This window comes from Esox lucius, chromosome 7 (genome assembly GCF_011004845.1).
Source record: "Esox lucius isolate fEsoLuc1 chromosome 7, fEsoLuc1.pri, whole genome shotgun sequence".
Taxonomy (NCBI): Eukaryota; Metazoa; Chordata; class Actinopteri; order Esociformes; family Esocidae; genus Esox; species Esox lucius.
In genome coordinates, this window is record NC_047575.1 from 3571357 (window position 1) to 3596343 (window position 24987).

Sequence of the window (24987 nt, forward strand, 5' to 3'; positions counted from 1 at the left end):
GAACCAAGAGGTCTTACTAGGGCAGTAACTAAGGTATTGTCTCTAAGTTTTCTCCTGAGTACCAAAACCCAGGATTAGCAAGTACACCTAACTCAGTTAAGTAGCTATCAGAAAAGTTAAACTGTAAAACAAATTGCTGAGCTAACATTACTTTGCACTGTATAAGACTTAAATGTAAATACTTATGGGTGTGGTTTTATTTCTATGTCTTGAGAAGTTTGTATAATGCTGAATATGTTATTTAAAAAAAGTAAATTAATAACTTGCTGTTTTATTTATTTTCAGTTTGTGTTTATATAACAGGGAATAATGGAATTAACTGTTGACTCAAACTCTTTACAAAACCTTGGCCTTAATTTAATCAAAACTGCCAAAAATGTCTATTGTTTTCAAACTGGTCTCATATGCTAGACATAGCACAGTATTATGTAAATCTAGAACAGTCCATTTAGTAAATGTGGCACACTTGATTTAGTATAATATGTTATATTTAGTGCAGCCACTAGGGGCAGTGGTGAGTGCCTTTATATTTAAATAGACTGGTGATTCGCTAGGGTGATGTGGGCGATACGTTTTGGGTGGCAGAACTGACAGTCTGTCTCCAGTCTGTTAGTCTCCTGCCTGACTGAAATAGTTTGAGTTAAAACCTATTGAGCGACTGAAAAAAGTTTTTACTCCCAAAAAACTCCCATAGCCTGGGAAAATAGTTACCTTTACAATACATTTGCATTTATGTAATTTAGCATATACTCATCTAGAGTGACAGTAATGAGTGCTTGCCCCACAGGTATAAAATCCACAGCCCTGGCATTGTAAGAGCCATGCTCTACCAAGTGAGCTACCCAGAGCCCTAACTCTTCTTTTATCAAATTCATGATGTATCATCTGTTTTTGAAAATGTGTAAGTGGATTGTGAAAATGAATATTGCTGCCCATCAAGGTAATAGACAACCTTTCCGCTAGAGATACTACCCACAATCACAATCACAATCAACGCATGCATTGTGTTCCACGTGTACTGTAGTCATGTGAACTGTGATTTTGGTGGTCTGTTCCTAAGTCAAAGGTATATATGATGTTACTGACTTGTCATTTAAGTTTGACTGGGTGGCTCAGTATTAGTTAACTTACCTGATGTTAACATGTCAGTATGCAAAAATACTGCTCATTGGTGCACAAAACACCTCAACTTTATAACACCTCGTTTCAAATTAAGTTTCTGCTACATTAGCTAGTAGATTTGCTGGTGGTGGCAAATCTAACAAACAAAATGCTGTCCATTGATCCACAAAAAATCTTAGCTAGAATTTTTTTTAATAGAATATCACCTTCTCATCCTGCTCGCTGTGAAGTTCTTTATCATGGTGCAGAGAATAATGCAAATATCCATTTGGAGACAATTTGGCATGTGTTGCACTTATGGTCAAGCTTGGTCAGCACGATGCATTCCTAATGTATCTACATAATCATTCAACTATTGTGGCAATACATGTTAATGTGAATTGGTCCTTCCTGGATTTATATTATAGATTTTGTACTATATATTTTGACTATAGTGCTGCGAGAAAAGGGACTATATTACTGCTCATTGAAAACTGTTTACACTTTGCCATGTGGCTGAAGGAAAATGTTAAAGAAAAAGAAATTGGGCTTGGTGTCAGTTTGGTAGGTTTTCATACAGTACCAAAACCAGTCTATCTCTATCTATACAGCAATACTAATTTGAAGCCTTCATATTTTGTGTATTGTATATATTTTTAGCTACCAGAAAGATAATCAACAACTTGTAATTGTGCATATGCAACTTTTATTTAAAAGGCGTTTATTTTGAGAGTTACATAACCGTCAGTACCATGTTGTTCGTGTTGTAGGTAAAATGGAGAAGATGGTGTTCTATAACACTGGTTTAAAAAAATTGCATGCTTATGATATTCCCAAAACATTTTTTTCAATAAAATATAAAAAACAAACAAAGCATATAATACCTGCCACAATAATTTTGCTTTTATCTGAATGAGTAATCTAAATAAAATGCCATTAATATGATGACTTACAATTAATAAAATATTAGACAATTCACTTAACTACTAAATATTTCCATACTCAATACTTGTGCATATACATACTCTGTTAATCAAAAATGTTTGGCAACAAAAGGGATTTTTTTTTTCCTTTTCCTATTTTTCCATAACTCCGATATTTCTTTATATAGAGTTCTTTTCATACAGCCAGAGACTAGTAATATAAACTCTTGTTCAGCTAGCCTGGCTTTAATGCTATAGTATAAATACTTTAACCAGACTGGCAACAAAAAAATAATCCCTTTTCAATATTGGAAACTTTCCTTCCTTTATGATCTTTACTGGGGTGATTCCCAATGATACCTCTGGAAAGCCATATTGGATTTCCTTCATCGATCACAAAGAGGAAGAGTCCCATCTGCGCAAGTTGAAGAGGCCTATACGCCAGGAAAGTAGACGCAGTCATGAACAACAGCAGACGAGTGCAGAACTGTGGATAGACATCCAGCTGCAGCAGGCCCCTAGTCTTTCTCTCCAGTGTTTTTTAGGCACCATTTGGAAGAAAACAAACTCAAATGGAGAGGGGCTAATCACACTTGCCCAGAAAGGAACGCTCACTTTCTGTTCTTTTCAGTTTTTGTTTTTTTCATGACATGCTTTAGCGCACACCACCATGTTGTAAGGTCTGTCACCCGGTGAGCTTGGTCCCTCAGGTCATGAACTGGGTGTATCCTTCAGCCCCGGTTACTATGACATCCATCCAGATCCTCATGGCCTCTGGAGAAGGGGCCACCATAAAGTAGAGCCGGTCGTGAGTCTTCACACAGAAGGTCAGCGATGGGTTGGGGCTCTACACATGGAAAGTAATAGAGAGAAATGGGGTTTACACAGTAAATTGGGAGCACTCAGTCACACTCTGGAAACAACACTATTTATGGATATGGTTATGTCTTCATTAGCACAAAAGTATGGCAAATACAATTGGTAAATTGGTCAAAATCTTAAAACAATCACTATAGTTTTCCCCTAGCGAAATCTAGTGAAATCATTAGTTTTGCATACACTTTACATTCTTACTAATTCATTATTTAGAATAGCAGTAAAGCAAAAAAACTAAAAACTGTACATTAACCTACAGGAAAAAGGTATCACAGTAAATAAATTAACAATGATTACTATCAACTTCCTCAAAGACACCTAAAGGACATATGTACAATGTAATGAGCGTGAAGCTGTTAGGACTAAAAAGTTACTGTACCTTAGTGGCACTGCGCAGGTGGTCGTAGTAAACCTCCTCAATAGCCTGGAAATAGATGAGTCCTTTCAGTTTGGTCTCGTGCTTGTCTGAAAGAAGGAGAGTAAGAAAGCGCTCTGTTTTAAGTTGTCTGAGAGGAGAGACAGGAGAATCACTGTGTTTTATAGTCTTATACTGATGCAATAACAGGCCTTTCTGTTTCTGTCTAAAATCTGACAAAATAACACTGAATAGTGTCAAGCTTCCCCCTTCTGATAAAAAAAATACTGAAGAAACCACAAAGATAATGAATGTGTCTTCTTTCTGTGAGAACCTAGCCTCCTTTATATTAAACAGAATCGGAATTCAATGAGCAGCTTATTTTTTTTATGTTTTGATTTTATTTTGCACAAATGTAAAGTACAGTGGATGAATTGGAATTAGTTTAAACAAAAGTTATTTATATTATAACATGACATAATTTATATTGCACACTGCATTCCAAGGTGCATTACAGCTACATTTGAAAAAGGGTACAAGCAGAATTTTACTATATAATATCAAGGTATCATAAATGCGCAGGATGGATGAGTGACTGTGTAAAATTGTCCTTTACAATAAATAATTAGAGTCAAGTTGATATTAGAGTTAAGAATTTTTAAGAATTTCAATCACTGAAATCCTTTGAATTTTTCAACATTTCTTCCTTGCTTAAATAAACCCTGGTACTGCCAGGGAGGCGTGTTAGTGTGTAGCCAACAACAATCAAAAAGCAAACGCTTTGAAATGCGTCCCACTTTTTCTCGTTTGTCGCCTCTTTCGCCGCTCTGCCTTTTTTATTAGCCAAACCTGCTTAGTAATGAGATAAATGTTTTTGAAATGTTGGGAGTTTGGTTTTGTTAGTCACGACCAAGCCAGCCAGAAGCTAGCCTATACCGCCTCGCCTCACTGAGTTAACGCACAGCACCAGAAACTATTGCAGCTTATTTCATCACCATCATCACCATCATCATCGTTGGGAGTGAGGGGGTGAAAAGGCTATGCAGAAGTGAGCTGAGAAAAAGAGGGAAAGGAGAGAGAGTAAGAGGTTTGGAGATGATGAGAATTGGGTAGAAGTAGTCCAAACTGAAACCACACTAACCGGCCACTTTAATTAGACTATTGTCACAAGAAAGGTTAAGTAAGTAATTTGACTCAGATTTCATTCAAAACTGAAATACTGGGGTAGGCCTGGCTTTTTTAGTGTTGAGGAGAATTATATAAAGGAGCACCTTAGAAGGACTCCCTGGGTACACAGCACACATGGATGTTATTTCACTCGAGTGACTTGACGGAGAAAGTTGAACCATGTGACTTCCTGGTTTGAAGAGAATTGTGGAAAAGCAGAACAGCTTGGTTTGGATGCCTAGGAAGAAGGCTTGTCACAACCTTCAACTCTCCTGAGTTCATGACAACAGTTAGGAAGGGAAAAAATATAGTTGCTAGACCATTGCTTCCTACTCATGCGGTCAATCCCAACCCCTGTTCACCATAGAAGCCTGTATGCCTTTTGCCGGGCCGTCATTGTAAAGATAATTGCTTGTTAATAGACTTGCTTGTACTTCAAATAAAAGTTTAGAAATTGATGTGTGTGATTACTGGTTAGTGACTAGTTTCTTTTTCCTTACCAGCATAGTAGGAGAAATTCCTCTTGAGACGGTCGAAGACAAACCAGCGTTTTTTCCACGACTTGATCTTTCCACCCATCTTGACCAGGTGCCCTTTGCACATCTTCTCGGTGAGGATTACATAGGGACATGTGTCCACGCTGTGACCCGACGACTCAACGTGGGAACGCAGGTCAAACTCTTCCTTCCTGATGGGCAGGTAGCGCGTCATGGGCCTGGCCTGGCGGCAGGATGTGATGTAGATTATTTTCACAGACACACTAAGGGTTCTCATTTTCCCTTGCCGTAAAGTCTGAGACACACAAACACACAGTATTTCATAGTAGAAATATTTAGGGGAGAATGGAATGTAATAAGTAGCACTTAATGAGGCACACCAGGTGCACCATTATCATCCCAAAGGATGTTTTTTTGGTTTCATTATTCGTTATTCAAACAATTAAAGCCATTCAACTGAGATGAAAGCACTTGTGATGTACATCATACTTTACAGTAAACTCTTATTTCTCTCCGCTCTCTCCATAACATTTAAGCCACTTAGCAGATGCTCTTATCCATAGCCGCTTATAGCAGTTAGTGAACACATTTTCATACAGGCCCCCCATGGAAATCGAACCCACAACCACTCTCTCTGTCTCTCTCTCTCCCTTGGTCTAGCTCTCTGTTCTTCCTTCAAACTCTTCTGACCCTCCCCTTAGCTTCTCTCTTCTAGCTTACAGTCTGATCTCTCCACCCTCGCTCCCTATTTCTCTGGAGTTTCCTCTCTCGCATTTGTACCATCCCCCTCTCTCTCCATTACCCACCCCACCCTCCTCCTCTCCTGCTGTGGATGTCCCACTGACCTGGGAGAAGTGCTTCTCTCTCATCTTCACCTCCTCCTCCACCAGCCTCTGCCTGTGGCTTGTCTCGTCCTGCAGCCTCCTCTCAGCCTCCTCGCGCCTCTTCCGCTCCTCCTCCAGCATCTGCCGCCGCGCCTGCACCTCCCTCTCCTGGGGATGGGGCCAGGAGTAAAAGCGAGAGGACAACAGATGGGGAAAGGGATAGGAGGACGGGAGAGTTGAGGGAGAGAGATGAGAGCGACGGGAAAGACAGACATGTTAGTGGAGGGCGGGGGTGGGGGGTGGTTAGACAATAACAAGGTGATTGGGAGGGTCAGGGGAAATGAGGGGTTGTGAATTGAGACAGATGGGGAGAACGAAGGTGAAGAGACTTCAAAATCTGAGATTAATTCAAACCAGCCGTAGCAATAGCTTAGTGGTTAGAGCTTACGGCCCGAAAGTAAAAGGTTGCTGTTTCTAATCCCCAACAAGGTCAAAGTTCTCTGGTTGTGTTCTCGTTCATGGCGCTTATCACAAAGTACTCAAGGTGTTATCCAAAGTTGTTTTGGATAAAACCATCTGCTCAATGACTGAAACGGAATTGCAGTATTCCTTTTATTCATTACCCAAGATCAGCCATTTTTGAGATGGAGAAAAACTCTGACAATAGGGGAAAAATGACTGTGTAAATACTGCAGGGTTGCGGGGGTATGATTGCAGAGTCAGAGTCAGTTGCGCTGACATGAATCCCCATCTGCCCTGGGTCATGTGCCCTGTTTGTGACGGCACTCACCCGGCACTCCACCAGCCTGGCTTTCTCCTGCTGAGCCTCCTTTAGCATCTTCTCCATCTCTTCAATCCGCAGGGCCTCCAGTCCACTGCCACTACGTAGTGAGAGATGTTTTGGTTAGTGTTTTCAGAGGGGGAAGAGGAGAATAGAGAAGCAGAGGGAAAGGCGGTGGAATTTCAGATGAGATGTTTACTGCAGCACTGAACGGGGAATGAAAAGTAAAGAAAGACATGCCTTCAAAACGTCCGACAGTCTGAAACAACAGAGCAACAAAGGCCAACCAGTTACCAGAAGAACCTTCCTCCTCATATTTCATTTGACAAGCTTCTGTACAAAACCAGGAAAGAGTCATTATATCCTCCCAATTTTATATGAAACCGTTTCCACTCTGGTAATAGCTTGGGGAAACCCCTTAAACCAATAAAAAAAAAAAAAGGTCAGGTTTTCCTCGCCTTCCACTTAAGCGGGTTGGCATGGCAACAGGTAACGTTTTACTTGTTGTCAAGGGAACAGACGTGTAACAAAAAATTGTGGGAACAAAAGTGAACACAGTGACCCTTCATCGTCGGGGAGACAGAGAGGGCAGACTTGAGTGTTCCCATGGAAACAGAGTAAGTCCCGCCCCTCCCAGTCTCTCACCTTTCTGGAGAACAGGCGGAGTTGTTGCCGGTGGAGACGGAGGTCTCGATGCTGTCGGAACTCTCTAGGCTGAGAGTGTCGTACTGCGGGTCGCCTGCGGGGGGCATCTGGTGGTGCAGGATGGAGTGGTGGACCATTGGAGATGGACCTGCGGGAGAATGCGGACAGGGTGGTTGAGGTGAGTACTGAGCTGTCGCAACAGGACCTTGTTTACACACAGTCCTCCGTCAACCCGAGTTAGTGGTCATGATATGAGGATATTGCAAACAATCATTATTTTCATGTTTTCATTGTTGCAGCACAGCCAAAAGCAGTTTCCAGTGGGAGAACTGATGGGTGAATTGGGAGAAGGGGTAAGGACAATGCTTGGGGTGATAGATTGGTGGAAAGCCTGGGGGAGGTGGAAGAGAACAGGGAGGGCTGACTAGGAGCTCCCATGTCTTGCTAGCCAAAACAATTCAAGAAATATCTCATTTATGTAATCATTTCTCTTTAGCAAATGTGCAAATGGTTCTTTTCATCATTCATGCATTCAATTTGAAAGGCAGAATTTGTTTGTTTTTTACAATAATGGGCCAGCTGGTAGCCTAGTGGTTAGAGCATCTAATCAATGACCAGGAAAGGGGAGGTTCTTGGTTACCTTTGCTCTGCAGAGATAGATGTCTCTTGTTGTCCATCATAATGTCTGGAGGGCCTGACAGTGACATTTCCCTGGAGACCAGCTGTAGACCCTGGAAGGAATGTAGAGAAAGGGCATGCATATAAATGTAGAATATGATAGGACTCACATGTTCTGCCTTGTCTTTCAGAGTTTCTGGTTCTGTAAGTTAAACAACCACCAATTTTCCCGACACACATTTTGATAAAATTGCTATAGTGCTTCCAAATGTTGAATATGTAAAAAAACTATTCATTCAAAAGATTTGCAATCACAGTTCAAGCATACTGTCATATTTCAACTAATGTATATACACATCATAATTCATTCACCGGACATGCCTACATCATAAAATGGAAATTCCACCTTATCATAAATCATCTAGGACCTCCCAGCAGGTGATAATGGAAGTCCTACCATGTCCTGTGGAAGTTGCACCCTACCAAAGTGGAAGTGTCTAATAATGTGATGGGTGACATAGGCCAGTAAAGTGGAAGTGTCGGCAGGTCTAATAATGTGATGGGTGACATAGGCCAGTAAAGTGGAAGTGTCGGCAGGTCTAATAATGTGATGGGTGACATAGGCCAGTAATTGTGTCATAAGCCAACCATGTTATTGTTTCAGGTCCTGTAACATCAGGGCGGTGGAGTGTTTCAGCCATATTGTGCCATTAATAATATAAATGCATAGTTGATGCCATCCCAAATTCACTGGAACCAAAGCTTCTGTGCATTTACAGTACTCCCATCTGCATGGCTAGAAGATGTATATGCCAGTCTCTTACCATGGTGGGTGTGCTTCGGTCCAGTGTAACCCCATTGGACTGTGGTGGAGTGGCGGCGCCGTTGACACAAATAGAGTTAGCCGCTGTCTGTCCTACATCGCCATCTGGTTTGGACCGGTACACCTAAACACGAGACACAGGACGTCAAAACCATTCAGCCAGACAGGTGTCCCAAACCGAATCAAGCTGCCGGGACACAATGACCCTAGGAGATTACGATGACCAGGTAGCATCAAAACACATTCATACAAACACAGCCCGTCAGCTACCCAACTGGAACCAAACCTTACTTAAGAAAATGAAACAGATTAAGGAGCGTAGGGCAAAGGAAGAGATGAAAAGTTTACCTGGCTAGGCCTGCGCGAGGAGTGAGTTTTAACTGGGAGAGGAGGAGGGCCTGATTGCTGGTGGGGGTCTCCTGCTGACATTATGTCCTGGTACCAGCGTTCTAAGTTAAGGACTGTGTTGTGAGGCCTAGTCCACTCAGGCTGGCTCTGGTTGTTGCAAAGGATCCAGACAGAGGATCGTAGAGCCAAGCAAGAGAAAGGGACAGGATGAAAACCATAGAAAAAGAAGGAAGCAGGAAAACTAAGCTCTAGAATGGAAAATCCTTGATGAGAGTATTAAAGACCTGTGATCAAAGACTCTTTACCACGCATGCAGTATTAATAACCATGAACGAAGGACTATTGACATTATTCAATACTTCAGTGAGTTTAGAACATTATATGCGCACAAACGTTGGTCCAACTAACAAAAACATTTGATCAAATAAATTGTAAATGGCCTTAATGAGAGTCCATTTTGAAAGATGTAGTAAAATACTGCTTATCTATGCCAAAGCCCAGGAGAACTCCACAATGTTATTTCACATCACTGTATAAACGTGGTCAACATGAGACAGTTTCTGAAAGGTTACAGGTTTTTTTGAAGAAAAGTGGGAGAGACAAAAACACACCTCAACTAACGGAGAGGGGGAGTGGCCATATGGAGTTGAGTGGCAGGAGAAGGCAGGTTCAGCAAGGGCAAGTTGGAATGATTGGATAGAAGGTACAGGGGAGGGGCCAATTTCCTGCATCCTCAACATCTGGCTTAACTGACTAATGGTCACATATTCCTTCACACAACCAAAAACACAAACACAATCAAGGCAAAAGTTGTAGAAATTGGGAGAAAGCAGGAACAGATAAGAATGTTAACCACAGGTATATCGCCAAGCAAGCCATTTAACAAAAGATTATGACATTTTGATGGACTTGCATCAAATGTGAATGACATGACAGAAATAGAAATAAAAAAGCAGGTGGTACGTTCTACCTCGCTGGGTAGAGCTGCTGAAGCAACTATGTGAGGGTGGCAGTGAGAAGCCGCAGTGGTAGAGTAGATCGTGACAGGAACACCGCTCCCATACATCTTATAGACATCACAGAGCCTTAGATATTCCTGAATGGACATCCACAATGCAAATTGAAATAACATTGTTTACTCAATGAAGAAATACATAAACACACACACTCCTCCTATACACACTTTCCATATGCATGCGCTATTTCCCTAAAGTACATGGTTGTGCATAAACATCACACAATGAATTAGTCCATAACTATAGGTCCAGTACTCAACACAAAAGGAAAGACACTCGATCTACAAAAACCCCCACAACTGATCCAAACAATCTGGATCTAACATCCAAATAAGACAAACCCCAACAAACTATGCATGTTAAAATGCATACCATTCATAGAGTCATTGACAAACAAAAGCCTGAGAGGGACTTTGTCCACTCTTCTCAGGGGACTGACCCCCAAATTAGAGGAGGCGGTGTTAGGATATGCCCCAAAAGGCATTGGGATTATGGGTAAGTGTGTATTCATGCTGCATTAAAGGTTGTCTATTCAGTCCACATGCGTATGTTTGTTTACCTCCTGCGGCCTGGGTGGACAGAGATCTGGGGAGTAAGAGGAGGAGGACGAGGAAGAGAAGGAGGCGGGAGGAGGGCAGGGAGGGTGTGGAGGTGGGCCAACCTCCTCATCAACCAGCACTAGATCAGGCTCGCTGATATGTAGCACCGGCACTTCCTATTTTCAGTACACATTTTTAGTCAAGCTGTAAAACCCTGACTGTTCTTACTTTTGTGTTTTTTAGGGGGGGGGGGGGGTACCAAAAGATTCTGGTTCTGAAACTCTTGGAAATGGAAGAGCCGATATCTTAACTCCTTCAAACAAGTTCCCTGGAATACCCAAAATGAATGTGTTTCCCTTCTATTGAACAGAGGATCCAATCACTACAATAACCTTCACCTCTCTTATTTAAACCACTTTGTCCACCAAGACAAACAGCCGATCACCACATTGGTGTGTCAGCAACCAGACAATTAACAGTAACAGAAGCCCTTGGCTTATCTTAGGAACTCAGACCATGTCAGACTTGCGTATGTTGTTTTTGAGCGGACTATCCTGACTAAATGATATGTACAGAATACAATGCTCTCCACTAATATTGGCTGTAAATTTGAGCAACACAGGCTGGAAACAAAATGTATTCAAAATATTCACAAAAATCTTTATTGGAGTCTAAATTAGGTAAATGATTGAGAAACATGCATGCATACATGTGAAATAAAACGTGTAATAATTAACAAGTTTAAAGCAACTCCTGGAATAGGACGTGCATCTATATTGACCCCACACTCAGTGAGGAGGATGGTTCAAGTGGCAAAAGAATCTCAAAGGATCACAGATGGAAGGTTGCCATAAAAAAAGCCTTTCCTCTCAAACAACAAACTCAAGTGCCTTGTCACCTGTGGAAACTATAGGTGGGGTGATATGTAAACCGTGTAGAGGGATGGACATTGTGTTTGTGGACTGTGGTGCCACTAGGTAATTAGTGGGATCAAATGGGGAACAGGTGTGTGGCAGGTGTTCACTGGACACCTGTAGCATATAAGGAGTGTCCAAAGTATCTGCAGGAGGAATTGCAGGGCAGGAGCAAAGAGACGAGGACATTCACCACCAGCACGAGACAATGAAGTTTACAGCCAATATGTGACGATGAGGGCTGAAATAAGGAGGAGCTGAGGACGTGGACAAGAGAGAGCAAGACCCACCAGCAGCAGAGAGGACCAACCAATGCTCGCTAGCCATGCAAAAAGGTATGGTTGTCTCCTACGTACGATTTGGTCAGTGAGAGTCACTAGGGCTGGAGGCTTGCCGCAGCCTGATCCCTGTTGTTCACCTTCACACAGAGACCACTCTTCGAGAGCTGGAGCAGAGCCGAGAAGAGCAGAGTGACATCACACGAGCTACACCCCGGTCAATGTGAGCTACACCCCCGTCAACAAAGAGGTGCAAAGCAACGTCACCCAAAAGCTAAATCCCAGTATACGAGAGGAGCAAAGCCATGGCACCCGAGAGACATGGCACACCCTTGTCAACACCAGCAACAGAGTGATGTTCCCGACTGACCTGGAGAGCTAAGGAGTAGCAGAGTGGGTAAGCTACTTGGGATAGAACATTGGACAAGTGGACAGAGACTGTGTTTATTCTCCCAGAGACATATAACTCTTTGCAGAGTAGTTGGCAGAGGGCCGTACTTCCATGACTTACCTCAAGCATGTGTTGGCTGATCTAACATGCAGTATGTGTTTTGGGTATTTTGCTGTGTAAACTGTTACTAGCCTGTGGTATGCCTTGCTGTTTTAAGGGAGCCTGGGGGTTTAATGTGTGAAACTGTCTTTACCTGTACCTTAGGTACCGTCTGAAAGTGGTTTTAGGGTTGTTCACTGACTTGTAGCTGATACCGGGCACCCTGGGAGTCATCCAAATGTATACTGTGATTTCTATAAAGTGCTAATCTGTGTGTTTCCTGGAGATCAATCTGAACCGGGTGTCGGTGGCATCTACAGTTTGCCAAACATTACTGGAACTTTCAAAGGAATCAGGTTCTTCTGGTCAAATGAGGCCAAAATAGAGCAAACCAGAGGTGGGTTTGGGATATACAGAAAGATAGCCCTGCAGAAAAGTATCTCATCCACACTGTAGAGTATGGTGGTCAATCAATCAAATGTATTTATAAAGCCCTTTATACATCAGCAGTTGTCACAAAATGCTTTTACAAAACACCCAGCCTGAAACCCCAAGGAGCAAGCAACAACAGTGTTGAAGCACAGTGGCTAGGAAAAACTCCCTAAGAATGCTGAAATTTATGAAGAATCCTAGAAAGGCATCAGGCACTGAGGGGTGACCACTCCTCTTCTAAACATTTTAAGATTACAAGTTTTAATAATTAATAAATGCATTTGGACTGTGTCCAGAGTCTATAAAACCTAATCCAGTTCAGGAGCATGACCAGATGGACAAGGATGGGGGGGTTGTCAGCAGACTGGCAGCTGGAATCGTCAGATATCATCTTGATCTGCAACAGAGCCAGGAGAACTTTGGACCCCCGGTCTCAGCCTCAAGCTTTTACGCTGCTATATTATTGTGCCAGGGAAGTAGGGTCAGTTCTCCTTCTCCACTGTAAATCCTTGTAAACCTAAGGAATGAAGTATGGTGGTGGCTCTTTGTTGTTGTTGGGCTGTTTTTCTTCCAAAGGCCCTGGACAACTTCTTAGGATACATGTTGTCATGGACTCCATGTACCTAACCCAACAAAATCCTGACTGCCTCTGCCAGGAAGCTTGAACTGGTTTGTGATTGGATCTTCCAGCACACCTCAACACAAAAATCTAGGTTTTGCCAAAATCAAGGTCATCCAAGTCCCCTGACATAAACGTCAGAAAACCTGTAGGATGAAGTGATATGGAGAATCCACCAGAGTGGAACTCGGAATCTGAGGGATCTGGAGAGATTCTGTACGGACAAATGATCTCTGAATCCTTGCCATGTGTTCTCCAACCTTATTACGCATTATAGGAGAAGACTCAGAACTGTTATCTTGACAAAGTGAGATGGCACATAGTACTAAATGAAGGGGTGCCAGAAATTGAGACACATTTTTTGGAAAAGTTTCTGTTTTATGATAATAATTTATTTCTTCTTTCATTTGTGTACATATTTTGAATGAAAGATCAAGAGAATAAACAATAAAGAAAATAAATTCACAGCCTGCTTTGCTATTATTTACTAAGGGTGCCAATTTTTGTGGAGGGCACTGTAAACAGTGTTTCTTCTCACCTCCTTTCCGGTGCTGCAGGGCTTGGAGAAACTCCGGCCTCCAGTCAGATTTTGGTATCTTTTCTCCAGGGCAGAAAGCCTATCTTTCTCTTTATTAAGAAGCTGCAGGGCCACGGTCCTGTCCTTGACCATCCGTTCGTAGTCCTGGGCTGCCTGCACCCCTAACTGATTGGCCTGCACCTCCAGAACAGCCATCTTCTCCTGAAGAAACAAGGGGAACGCCTCTTCACATCCAAGCTCTAAGGTTCTAACGATTACATGTTTCATGATGGTATTTATTGTTATTATTATTATCACCAGTCTCATGCTAGTTGTGATATATTTTTTAACCTCATTCTTTGCAGCACATTTCTAGAAACTATAGTGGATGTGTGACAGGACCAGTATATTATTGCTCAGCTTGGTTGGGCTTGGTCTGGCTAAGACAACTGCAGTGTACTGTGTCCTTACTTTTCTCTTGGCCACGCTGCGGTGGTACTCAGCCCTCTCCAGGACCAGCTGTCTGCTGAGGGTCTCCTTCTCTTCCTCCAGGCCACTCTCTCTCTCCAGCTGACGGAACTCCAAGTCCTCAAATTGCTTGGTCCCCACCTCCAGAACCTCAGCCTCCTACACTCAGAAAGACAGACAGGCAGGTAGACACATACAATAACAGACAGAGACAGACAGATCACACCCATTCAATATTATACTGTTTTTCAATGACAAATAGAAGTACAACAACATCAAAACATGTTATTGGATGAAAAACAAATTGGGGAGCAAAACAACGACTATAGCATGTAGCTAGTTGTTTAATTAGCCAAGCAAGTTGTTACACAGCATTGCAACATACACAGAAGAAAGGGCAAAATGTACATAGGCTACTTCACTAAAAACATCTGAAATACATCAAGCACATGCAAAGGGATTGAGACTCCCATACTCCTAAATAAACGACAGCGTCCAAATGTAATTTCCTTCACAGCTTTTCCCCCAGAAGGCAACACACTTAAGCAGATAGAGGAAAACAGAAGGACAGCAGACTATTCACTATGTGTTTTTAATAGGTGATTGGTTCTGAATGTATCAAATGGTATTACAGTATATGTTATGATTGGATAAAGCATCATGACTGTATGATGTGTTGTGACCATGATAAGTGTTGTACTGTGTAAAGCATTATGTCTGCATTATGTGTTATGACTTTGTAAAGTTTTATGACTGTGTGAAGCATTATGACTGTAAGATGTGTTACGACTTTGAACTGCTCTTACTGTGTGAAGCATTATGCCTGCATGATGTGTTATGACATTGTGAAGTGTTATGACGTTATGCAGTGTAATGACTGTATGCTGTGTTATAACTGTGTGATGTGTTATAACTGTGAAGCGTGATGAATGTAATGAAGCCTTATGACTGTGTGAACCGTTATGACTGCATGATGTGTAATGACTGTGAAGCATTAGTGATGGCCATTCGAGGCTTCAATACCGTTCTTCTAGCAGCAGGATATAATACAAATTTTCCTTTTCAAAATAAAAGGCATCATTGAATTAAGGCAATATAGTTAACAATCTTGTCTGTCAATCTAGTCTGTCATTTTATGTTTAATTGTGACGACTGCGACCTCTGCTGGTTCACCTCCCCCTGCAGCGGGCGGGCCCCAGCGGTCGACGTCACCTGCTTTCTGACACCACCGTCTCATCATACATTTCACCTGTGTCTCGTTTGTGCACCTGTTCCTCATCATCGCTGTTTCCCCCGGTATATATGTTCCCTCTGCTCCCCCTGTCTTTGTGTGTAATTGTCTCTACGTTATGGAAGAGCTGTTCAACGCTTTGTGTATACATTTACTGATTTCTCTCGCTGGGAAACATTAAACTATCATTCCATCACGCCTTCTCCGGTTCCTCCTTGCTCCTCTCAACCCCCGAAGCCGTGACATTAATGTCCGTTCCAACATTGTTCTTCTCTGTTAATTTTTACAGACTAGATTGTTAGCTATATTGCCTTATATATTTCAATGATGGATTTTATTGTGATAAAGAAAATCTGAGTGCTGCCAGCATCATATCCTGCTGCTAAAATAACACTAATGAAGCCTCATTTGCCCATCACTATGAAGCATTATGACTGCCTGATCTGTTGACTATATCTGTTGGGCTGAGGGTGTTTCTGTCTAGTGCAGCCTGTAGTTTGTCATGAATCTGAAGGCAGTTCCGTAATGTGGCATGTAGTTCTTTTGAAAATGTTGTTGGTCTATTTCTGGTGTTCTAGTTATACTCATGTAGTTCTAATTATTTAGTGCTGTAGTTCTAGAATTGCAGTTATAGTGCGGCAGTTCACTGTTGTAGTTCTAGTGTTGACATGTTAGTGTTGTAGGGGAGACCAGGGTTGGTTGTCACACTTTATTTTCATGTGTATTTCACAACATCAGTATATTTTACTATTGCAAGACTGTTTTCAACATTGACAGTAAGACCAAGATGTTGAATTTTGATGTGGACAGTTGTTCTTATTCATTTTTATTTCAACATGGATTTATAAGCCCTCAAACACACTAAGGTTGGCACCCGTTCTGTAAAACACATCTTTCTGCATTTCACTGAAAGAATGAAATGAATGAAATTTTTGAAATTATACTTTTTGTATTTGACCAACTTTGTGATCAGAGGCAGTTTAATGTACTGTCAGTCAGAAATACATTTAAATTGCTTCATGATAAACAGAGCCTTCAATTTGTCTTGTTTGATCAACTCTAGTCACCTCACACCTGTATGAGCCTGGCTTTGTGTGTGAGTGCATTGCATGGAACTGCAAACTGAATGAGCCAAAGGGCTACACTGTTGTCATAGTAACGCTAAGCCGAGGGAGAGATTTGAGCAAAGTAGAAATATCGGCGGGTGATTTGGTAAATGCATATTTTTCTGTGTATATTTTTAAGATTATGATTATTCATTGATATTTAATAGAGCTAAAAGTATAAATAGCAGTGGTGGACAACTAGCTAGCAGGCTCTGTATCAGTTAATTCAAGCAGCATTTCACTTTCATTGCAAGCAGGGCTAATTGCAATTATTGTTTTCTGTATTCTTCTGCACTGGGGATGCTAACCCTACAACCAATACCAGGATAAAAGGTTTGTTTGCTACATAAAGAGCTCTTTAATAATCCAAAGAATAAAACTGGAATTAATAGTGTCAACCAAACCCTTCATTCTATGTGCACTCACAATGTTGAAATTCTTCCACCAAAATCGAGCTAGCTAATTTGCCAATAGAGTAGCTAGCTAATATAATTAGAATGTAGGTCTACAAATTGACTTCCGAAAACAGTCAGTCTAGATTTTGCTATAGCATTTAGGGAAAATGAAAAAATAAGCAAGATGTTCATGTGTGATGCCATGCTAGCTATATCATTTAAAATCATTAGCTTGCAAAGGAGGAATCATTTTTTGTACTTTTGCCCTTGATTAAATGAAAATGTGTCATACTTTAACTGTGACAATATTAGAGAGGAACTTTTAGATTTGGGCTAATTAGCACTGTGATAACCAACCCATTGGACCACCAAACCCAGTCTCCCTGTAGTTCAAGTGTTGAAGTTCTGGTGCTCTAGTGGACTGGTGATGTGAACAGCACTGACCCTCCGTAGTTGCTCCTTCAACTGTTCCCTCATGGATTCAGGACAGTTATGAAGCTGGTTCTTCAACTCACTGTACCCATTACGAAGTCTCTCCAGGACCTGCCGCTCAGTGGACACATTAGCCCTCCCCTAAAACACACACACAGTGTACAAGCAACCACACACCGTACACACCCACCCCACACACACACACACACACACACACCGTCCCAGGGGGAAACAAAAAACACACTCTGCTCAAAAACCACGCCATGCAGCCAAGCAGCTTTAAAGGTTAGAAGTCAGAGGCAGTGTATTAGGTTAGTGTGAGTGGGTTGGAGGATTAGATTGCTAGGGGTTAAAGTGCATTGGGTTGCAAGGCTTCAAGCATCTCATTGAGAGAAAAGGAAGTAAAAAAACCTGTTAGCTGAGCATTTGGACAACACTCTCTGCTATATTACTTGTGGTCGATCATTGACTGAGTGCGTTGGTTTACAACTATCTAACAATACAAGGTCCAGGCACCCTTGTGTCTGTAGAAAGGCGTGGCATGTAAGTGATAAAGTAGTTGTGTGTGTGTGGTCTGTTACCTTGTCTTTCTCCCACTGCGTGGCCCTGTCTAGTTGGCTGAGTTTAGACTGGAGGTGTGATATGATCTCCATCTCTGCCTCCACCTGCTCCTGCTCCGCCTGCCTTTCTCCCTGCAGCAGAGCCCTCTCCATCTCCGCCTGGGATGGAAATTCAACAATGCTTAGTTCATAGTAACCCAGCCAAGACACCCGAAGAGCAATACAATCTAAAGGGGAACTAGAATCTGAGGTCCATCCTCAGCTCTATAAGACGAAGTGCCACTGCTCATCCACGGCAGTTGTTTTGGTTTTGTAACAGAGGTCCCCTTTACATTTGAGACAGATCAGTTTCCTATGGTTTCAGTGTTGCAAAGCACTGTATTTTAACAGAGAGCTCATAACTGGAGGTGCTGAAAATGGATAAAGGTTGCTGTTGGTAAACATTCGCACTTCCTGTCTGGATTCCTGCAGTTGTTGCTCCAGCTCTGTGACTCTGTGTTTCAGGTCATCCACCCTGGACAGAACCCTGGTCCTCTCCTCCTCCAGGTACTGCTGCTCCTGACGCCCAACCATACCTAAGCCTAAGGCTGAAGAGTCCTCCTGCTGAGGAGAAAGAAAGAGGTAAATTAGGTCAACTTTAGGTAGACTTTTTTCAATCAGTCAAACAAACGTGAGTGTATTATTTCTCACCTCCTGGTGAGTGCTCTCCGTGCTGCTAGACTCCTCTCTCTGGTCGTCAGTCTCTCTCTGCCTCTGAGCCGCTCCTCCTCGCTGGGCGACCTCGCTGCAAGTCTGCATACTGGATCTCTCTCTAGCACCCCCTTCCCCTGGTCCAGGGAACTGACCCGTTGTCCTTCCTGTCTCAGTCCCCAGACTCTGGGGAGTGTTGGAATATTCCGCACACAGGTTAAGGATCGTCTCCAGCCTCTGTCGCTCCTACACACACAGAAGCACACAGGGTGAGAAGGCATATAACAAAATGGCACAACTCAGATTGCTTCTGAAATGCTCTGTACTGTCCTTGTCTGACATTGTCCCTTCTAAGCAACTATCCCCGAGCTATCGGCTGTTTCAATTGGTTGACTGTAATCGGACACCAGAAACAAGAGAGCATGTCCCTTTACATGGGGTCGTCTAGCCATCATACCAGCCGTCTGCAATTTAATATAGACGGACCAGGGAGAATGTTAAAATTATGTTTGGAACCACTGTTTTTGACTTCTATAGAATATAGTCCTATGCCTCTTGACCACCTCTTTGGAGGCCAATACCATCAACTTCAAAAGGATGGAGGCCTTTAATAAAGATGAGCAAAAATTACTCTAGAAAATTTATAAATCACTTACTGAGTTGTTTAGTATTGTACCCAATAATATATACATATTTTATTATACTTGTGTTTTTTATCCCATAAAATATAAGTTTGGCCATCTGCATTTTTGGACATGAACCCAATTTAAAATCTCTGATTTAAATTGAAGAGAGCAGTCCATAGGAGCAAAAATACCTCCAGAAAATACCGCCAAAATGCCTCCAGAACCTGTAAAGGTGCTATTTGGAGGAAGGGTTCCTTTGAATGTATTCTCCAACCTCAATAAAAAAATAGAAAAGAGATTGGTACCATTGTCTATCTTTACACCCATCTTTTTTAATGTAAATGTAAAAGCAAAATAGAATAAAGTAAATGTATTCAATATAGCTCGGAAGTAAAAACATTTATTTTAAAACTATCTTTTGATTTTTAAATAGTTTTGGAGGTGACTGTAAATTGAGAGCCCCTATTCTAAAACTGAATGATATAAAAGTGTTACCAACCAAATAAAGATGGAAACTAATATACATAATTCCTGTACAAATATACACACTCTGGAACTTTTCACTCATATACTCAAACTCAACACATTCTCAATATAGACACATTAGGTAACACCAACAAAAACACTGGACGGATGACTATGCTGCTCTCATTCCCTCAGTAAAAGACTATGCTGCCCTCATTCCCTCAGTATCCCCTGCTGTGACCATTCATGACCTCTTCAATTACCTAATCAGACCTGTCACCTCTGACCTCAACACCTGCGGCGGTCATTTACGCTTACATCTATCTCCACAAGATCCTATCTACACAGAACACTGCATTACACAATACAGTGTGGGAAGTTAGACACACATGACTTGTTAAGGTTGGCTGAGGTTGCAGGAGAAAAGGTATATTGAAATATTACTGATTTAAGGTGAAGTATTGTCACTGTGTGGGGTAATGTTAGCATGTGTACAGAGGTCCTACTTCCTGTCTATAATATACTGAACGGCCTACAATCTGCCTGCAACACTCCCATGATGCTGTTGCCACCCATTACTCCACAACGCAGTCCAGGAAAAGCTAAAATGCAATGGCATGCTCACTGTGCCCTTTAAATAGACAGAGGCAGTCTAACAATGTTATACTCATGCTGTGTATTGTTCCTGCCCATATAAAAAAATAAATTGTACCCCCTATACCTTTAATTTGGATGTCGGGTGTTGCGTGTAGGATTAAATACGCAGAAATTGAATAGATTAGGAGATGCCATTCGTCAAAGATTCATCCATTCTATTCATGCAATTTCTATGCCTTTTCTTCTTTTCAAAAGACACATTTTGCAGCCTATGGTGGTCCAGCAGTTTAATCCGCTGCCCCGGGAACACATGTTCTGCTTCGGAATTATTTCAGCCTACAGCTCTTTAAGGAAAAAATCTCTCTAATATCATCCCCCAATTTACTGTCCATAAAACCATCTAAAAGACATTGGGGGCAAAATTCTGAAAACTTGGGCCCAGGGCAGAAACATGCACGAAGGAGAAAAGCATGTGAATCCTCAACAGCCGTATACCACTACTTTATGACAGAGTGGCAACACAGAGCTATTTCTTGGCTTATTGTAACAACTCGCCTTATTGGCAGGACATCAGATATTTGAATGATTTCAAATGAGATCATAAAGCCAATTTCCTTAAAGGCTATTCATAACTCTGGGTTTATGGAGCCTGCATCTAAAAGGGTGCATTCAAAAGCAACAAGGCTCCCGCGTATAGCTCTGTGAAGACAAAATGTTCAGAACAATGTGAAAGGTAACTGGCAGTTTGTTCTTTGAGTCATTAATTCCAGTCTTGGCAGAAGCATCTGGTAATCCCAAATCCCATTTGATGAAATTAGAAAGGGAGATTTTGGCAGCCAGTCTACCACAGCGCCACATGAAGAGGTTCAATTAGCAACTCACTTGGCACCAGTTAATCCAACTGCATTCAATTCCTACACCTCTGTAAATCCAAGCACCTAATATGGTGCGTGGTCGCCACCTGGAGGTGAGAAGGCCCCACTGCATGCTAAATAATTCCAAAACAGTCTGACAAACAGCCAGGAGATGCAGCTGAACAGGTACCGTAGTAAGGGAGCTGATAAAGACCTCAATTGACAGCGGAAACCACAGTCTCTTCCTGTAGCTCTGCTGGAAACAGGATCTCTTTGAGGGAGATAGTGATTCCAGAGTGAGCAATTTTTCTTTATGAGCATGGTCATTGTTTCACCCCCCATAGTCTGATAAGACTGGCAGCGCCACAGCGGATATGTGCCAGTGGCCTAGAGCATTGCATTCAACGGAACAAAGAGAGCGGGCAACACTCAGACATTATAGATGAGGGAGTGGCAAAATTCTGTCTTTTCTATTCCATTATAACTGCCTGGAACATGCCATCATCACCTTTTATGGTGAAAATAACACCCTTACTTGCTGTATAATGATGGATAATGAAGTGGGTGGCTGTCAATATTTACACCATCATTCACGGCACACCACCCTTTTTTTTAACTAAAGTGCTTAATGAGACCAATCTGGAAAAACAGAAGTTAAATAAAATAATAAAATATATATATATCATTTGGAACTGTTGTAGTTAGACAAGAGCTGAGGAAAACATTGAGGTGTTGAGAGAACGTTTTTATTATTTGATTATAACAGTTACTGTTATTTTAGCCAGTTTAGCAAAGAACTACAACTATTTCTGAAAGGGACAATAATGGCAAAAGTATTAACCACTGAGTGGATCATTTTATTGAAGTATGTTTCTGATTTTTTTCCTAAACCTAAATATCCTGCACATCCTGAAAATTCAAAAAATTATGTAAATCCATGTTAAATTAAAGTAATAACCTACAGTTTAAGATCTACCATAGAAATTTTATTTATTTCTGAACCCGGGTTGCGTAGACCATAATATTTGTATCCATACTGAACAGCCTACCTCTGCAGAATGTCCCTCAAAGTTAGCATATTTTCACATCAAGTTCCAGTGCATGTTTGGCTGTGTATTTTGTACTAATAAATATGCTTGATTTATTCCCCTCCAACCCATAGATCTGACCACACATCCCTTTTTACCGCAAATGCTAACGCTCAGACATGCTATTATTGCAACATGCTGTCAGTAACTGGCCTGTTCGCTCGCCAGTGTCTTGGATCCTGAAATAGCGTCGGTATATGGGAGACTGGGAAGGGAACAGCCTCCTTCTGTGGCCTCATCAGCTGCCAGGAGTGCAAACCCAGACCCTCAGACTGTGTGTATCCGTGTGTGCCAGCCACCCGTTCCCCCTAGGCCCAGTCTGAGGCGCTTCCCAAAATGTTACCTTTCCCCCTTCATAGTGCACTCATTCTGACCAGATCTCTGAGTTCAGCTCCGGAGTAGTGCACCATTTTAAACAGGGAATAGGGTATGCAACCAGTGATATGCTTGTAGAAATTCCTCGGGGAGTTTAAAGGCCCTTGTGCTGAGGGCGTGGCTGTCACAACAGCTGCTATAATTACCCACTACAAGGGGGGCAGTTGCTTCAAAATAAAGGTCCTTCTCTCTTCCCAACCAACACACAGACACACAGACACAAACATACTAAAAAAGAAACACCCCCACTCCACACAAGAACACCCACCCACAAATACCTAAACACTCACCAATTTCTCCATCTCCTGTTCACGGAGCCTTTCCTCTCTCTGCCAGCGGTGGTACTCCAGAAGCTCGTCCTCGTTGTCATTGATCTCAGAGATGCTGTTCTTGCGTTCCCGGGTCCGTACACCCCCCCTGGGGTCCCTTGAGGCTCCGGCTGGTTCCCTGGTGGCACTTCCAGCCCTCTTCCTCTGACCCCGGGGGCTAGTGAGAGGAGAAGGAACAGCTCCTGACTCTGACCCCGAAAGACTGCCCGAGGCTAGGTTGCCACTCAGCTGTCCCCCTCCCCCAGAGGTGGGTGAGGGACTCCTGGCTCGCAGACCCCTTTCTTGGAGGGAGCCCTGCGATAGAGCAGCACCTCTGCGCAACACTGATGGACTGGGAGGGGGTAGGTCCCTCAGACAGGAAGGTCCGAAAGGTTCAGGGGTCATGCGTGTCTGCTGAAGGCTGTCTGTGTGGGACTGACCCATGGAGAAGAGCTGGGGGCTGGGCGGACGAGAGCCTGAGTCCCCCACTCCGACCCTTGGGCTGGAGGGAGCAGCGGAGGCTGGAGATCCAGAGAACTTAGTGTTTATTCTGGCGCTGGAGACGGGGATGTAGGAAGTCCTGTGTACCGCTCTGGGGGTCTCTGGGCCACCCAGGCCTCTACGGGAAGCAGCCGGGCTCTGCGAAACTTCTGCTTGGGTCTTCCTCAGAGGCCTGGGGCTCTCCGAGACCCTCTGCACCCCAGCTGGGCCACCGGAGACACCAGGGGGGGAGGTCCGAGGCTGGGGGACAGGGGTCTGGGTGGTGGGGGTATGGCTGGAAGAGCGGGCAGGCACCAAAGGAGAAACAGGCCCTGGGAATGCGCCAATCCCGGCAACCGACAGAGGGGAGGACAGCGGGGATAAGGGTCCGGGAGGGGAGGCGTTCTCATAGCTGGATCCCACGGACATGGCCCCGGGGCTAGTTGGAGGGGAGAAAAGGTGACGCCCTACCCCGTTCAGTGTGGAGGAGATGGGGGACTGTGGGATGGGGTGGTGGGCCATCTTCACAGAGGACTGGGGATCGACCATTGCCAAGGAGTCCATGATGTCTTGAAGGTCCCGCTCTACATTGCCGGTCATGGAGATGGGGTGGGGCCCAGAGCCTGAACGGGTCCTCTCACGGGGGGAAGGCTGGTGGCTCCCATTGCCTGTTGCGTGGGAGTCTACGGCAAGAGAGAACCAGACAGTGCTTTAAAGGTTTGGATGTTTCAAAAGTGCAATGCACACAGACAGACCCAGCACCTATTCCCTACTACAATGTCCAAGAGGTATAGTACCGTAATGTAGGGACTAAGGCCAGGGTTTGGTGTAGATTTTGTTACTCAGCTGCGAGTTCTGAAATCCTATAGGGATCTGGTGTCGCTAAATATAAAGATAAAGATTCTTCTGCATACTTCCAGTCACAGGCTACAGATGCTATCTACGTGAAACCAGTCAGGAAAGCATGGGTTAGGGTTACTCCAATCACTGGCAAACGAGATGGAGGAAGCACCATCTTCCACCCCACACGGGAAACTCATGCAAAGCATATATGAACATATATGTCGAGGATTTCTCAACATACATTTAAATATGTGCCCTGAATATGTTTAGGAAATATGCTGAACTTTAAGCATTTATCAACACAACATGGAATTAAACATAATACATTTTAACACAGTCATGGAGAATGCTATTTATATATATATATATATATATATATATATATATATATATATATATATATATATATATATATATATATATGACATACCGCTCCAGAAGAAATTAAGAGACCACTGCACCTTTTTCTTTCCTTTCCAAAAATTCGAAAAGGTTTTGAGTAAGGAAGAGAAGGGTTAAAATTAAGAGACCACTGCAAATTGAACGCTTCTGTTTCTCACTCAATACTTTCCTTTACAACATTTTTGTAAAGGAAAGAAAAAGGTGCAGTGGTCTCTTAATTCTTTTCAGGAGCTGTATATGCCCATACATTAGTAATACATATATTAGTATATGTTTAAAAAAAATATAGGCACTTATTTTATTT

General features: G+C 42.7%; 1 protein-coding gene across 13 annotated transcripts in view; it reads right to left on the reverse strand.

The window, feature by feature from the left end:
• Positions 1–1772: 1772 nt before the first annotated feature.
• Positions 1773–24987, reverse strand: part of phldb1a (pleckstrin homology-like domain, family B, member 1a) — a 55906-nt gene continuing 32691 nt past the window's right edge. For 5 of the 13 annotated variants that reach the window (XM_020048399.3, XM_020048403.3, XM_020048404.3 and 2 more), the window contains exons 6-24: positions 22941–24121; positions 18646–18891; positions 18406–18558; positions 17977–18114; positions 17408–17536; positions 14235–14390; positions 13785–13985; positions 10534–10689; positions 9929–10054; positions 9570–9728; positions 8959–9105; positions 8612–8734; positions 7810–7900; positions 7170–7317; positions 6534–6624; positions 5765–5911; positions 4923–5142; positions 3280–3365; positions 1773–2871 (exon numbers count right to left, since the gene is read on the reverse strand). In XM_020048399.3, the coding sequence (XP_019903958.2) occupies positions 2731–2871; positions 3280–3365; positions 4923–5142; positions 5765–5911; positions 6534–6624; positions 7170–7317; positions 7810–7900; positions 8612–8734; positions 8959–9105; positions 9570–9728; positions 9929–10054; positions 10534–10689; positions 13785–13985; positions 14235–14390; positions 17408–17536; positions 17977–18114; positions 18406–18558; positions 18646–18891; positions 22941–24121 (3839 nt within the window). In that variant the 3' untranslated portion in view covers positions 1773–2730. The remainder of the gene's footprint in view (positions 2872–3279; positions 3366–4922; positions 5143–5764; positions 5912–6533; positions 6625–7169; positions 7318–7809; positions 7901–8611; positions 8735–8958; positions 9106–9569; positions 9729–9928; positions 10055–10533; positions 10690–13784; positions 13986–14234; positions 14391–17407; positions 17537–17976; positions 18115–18405; positions 18559–18645; positions 18892–22940; positions 24122–24987) is intronic. The other 8 variants (XM_020048400.3, XM_020048409.3, XM_020048407.3 and 5 more) reach the window with 8 other exon arrangements.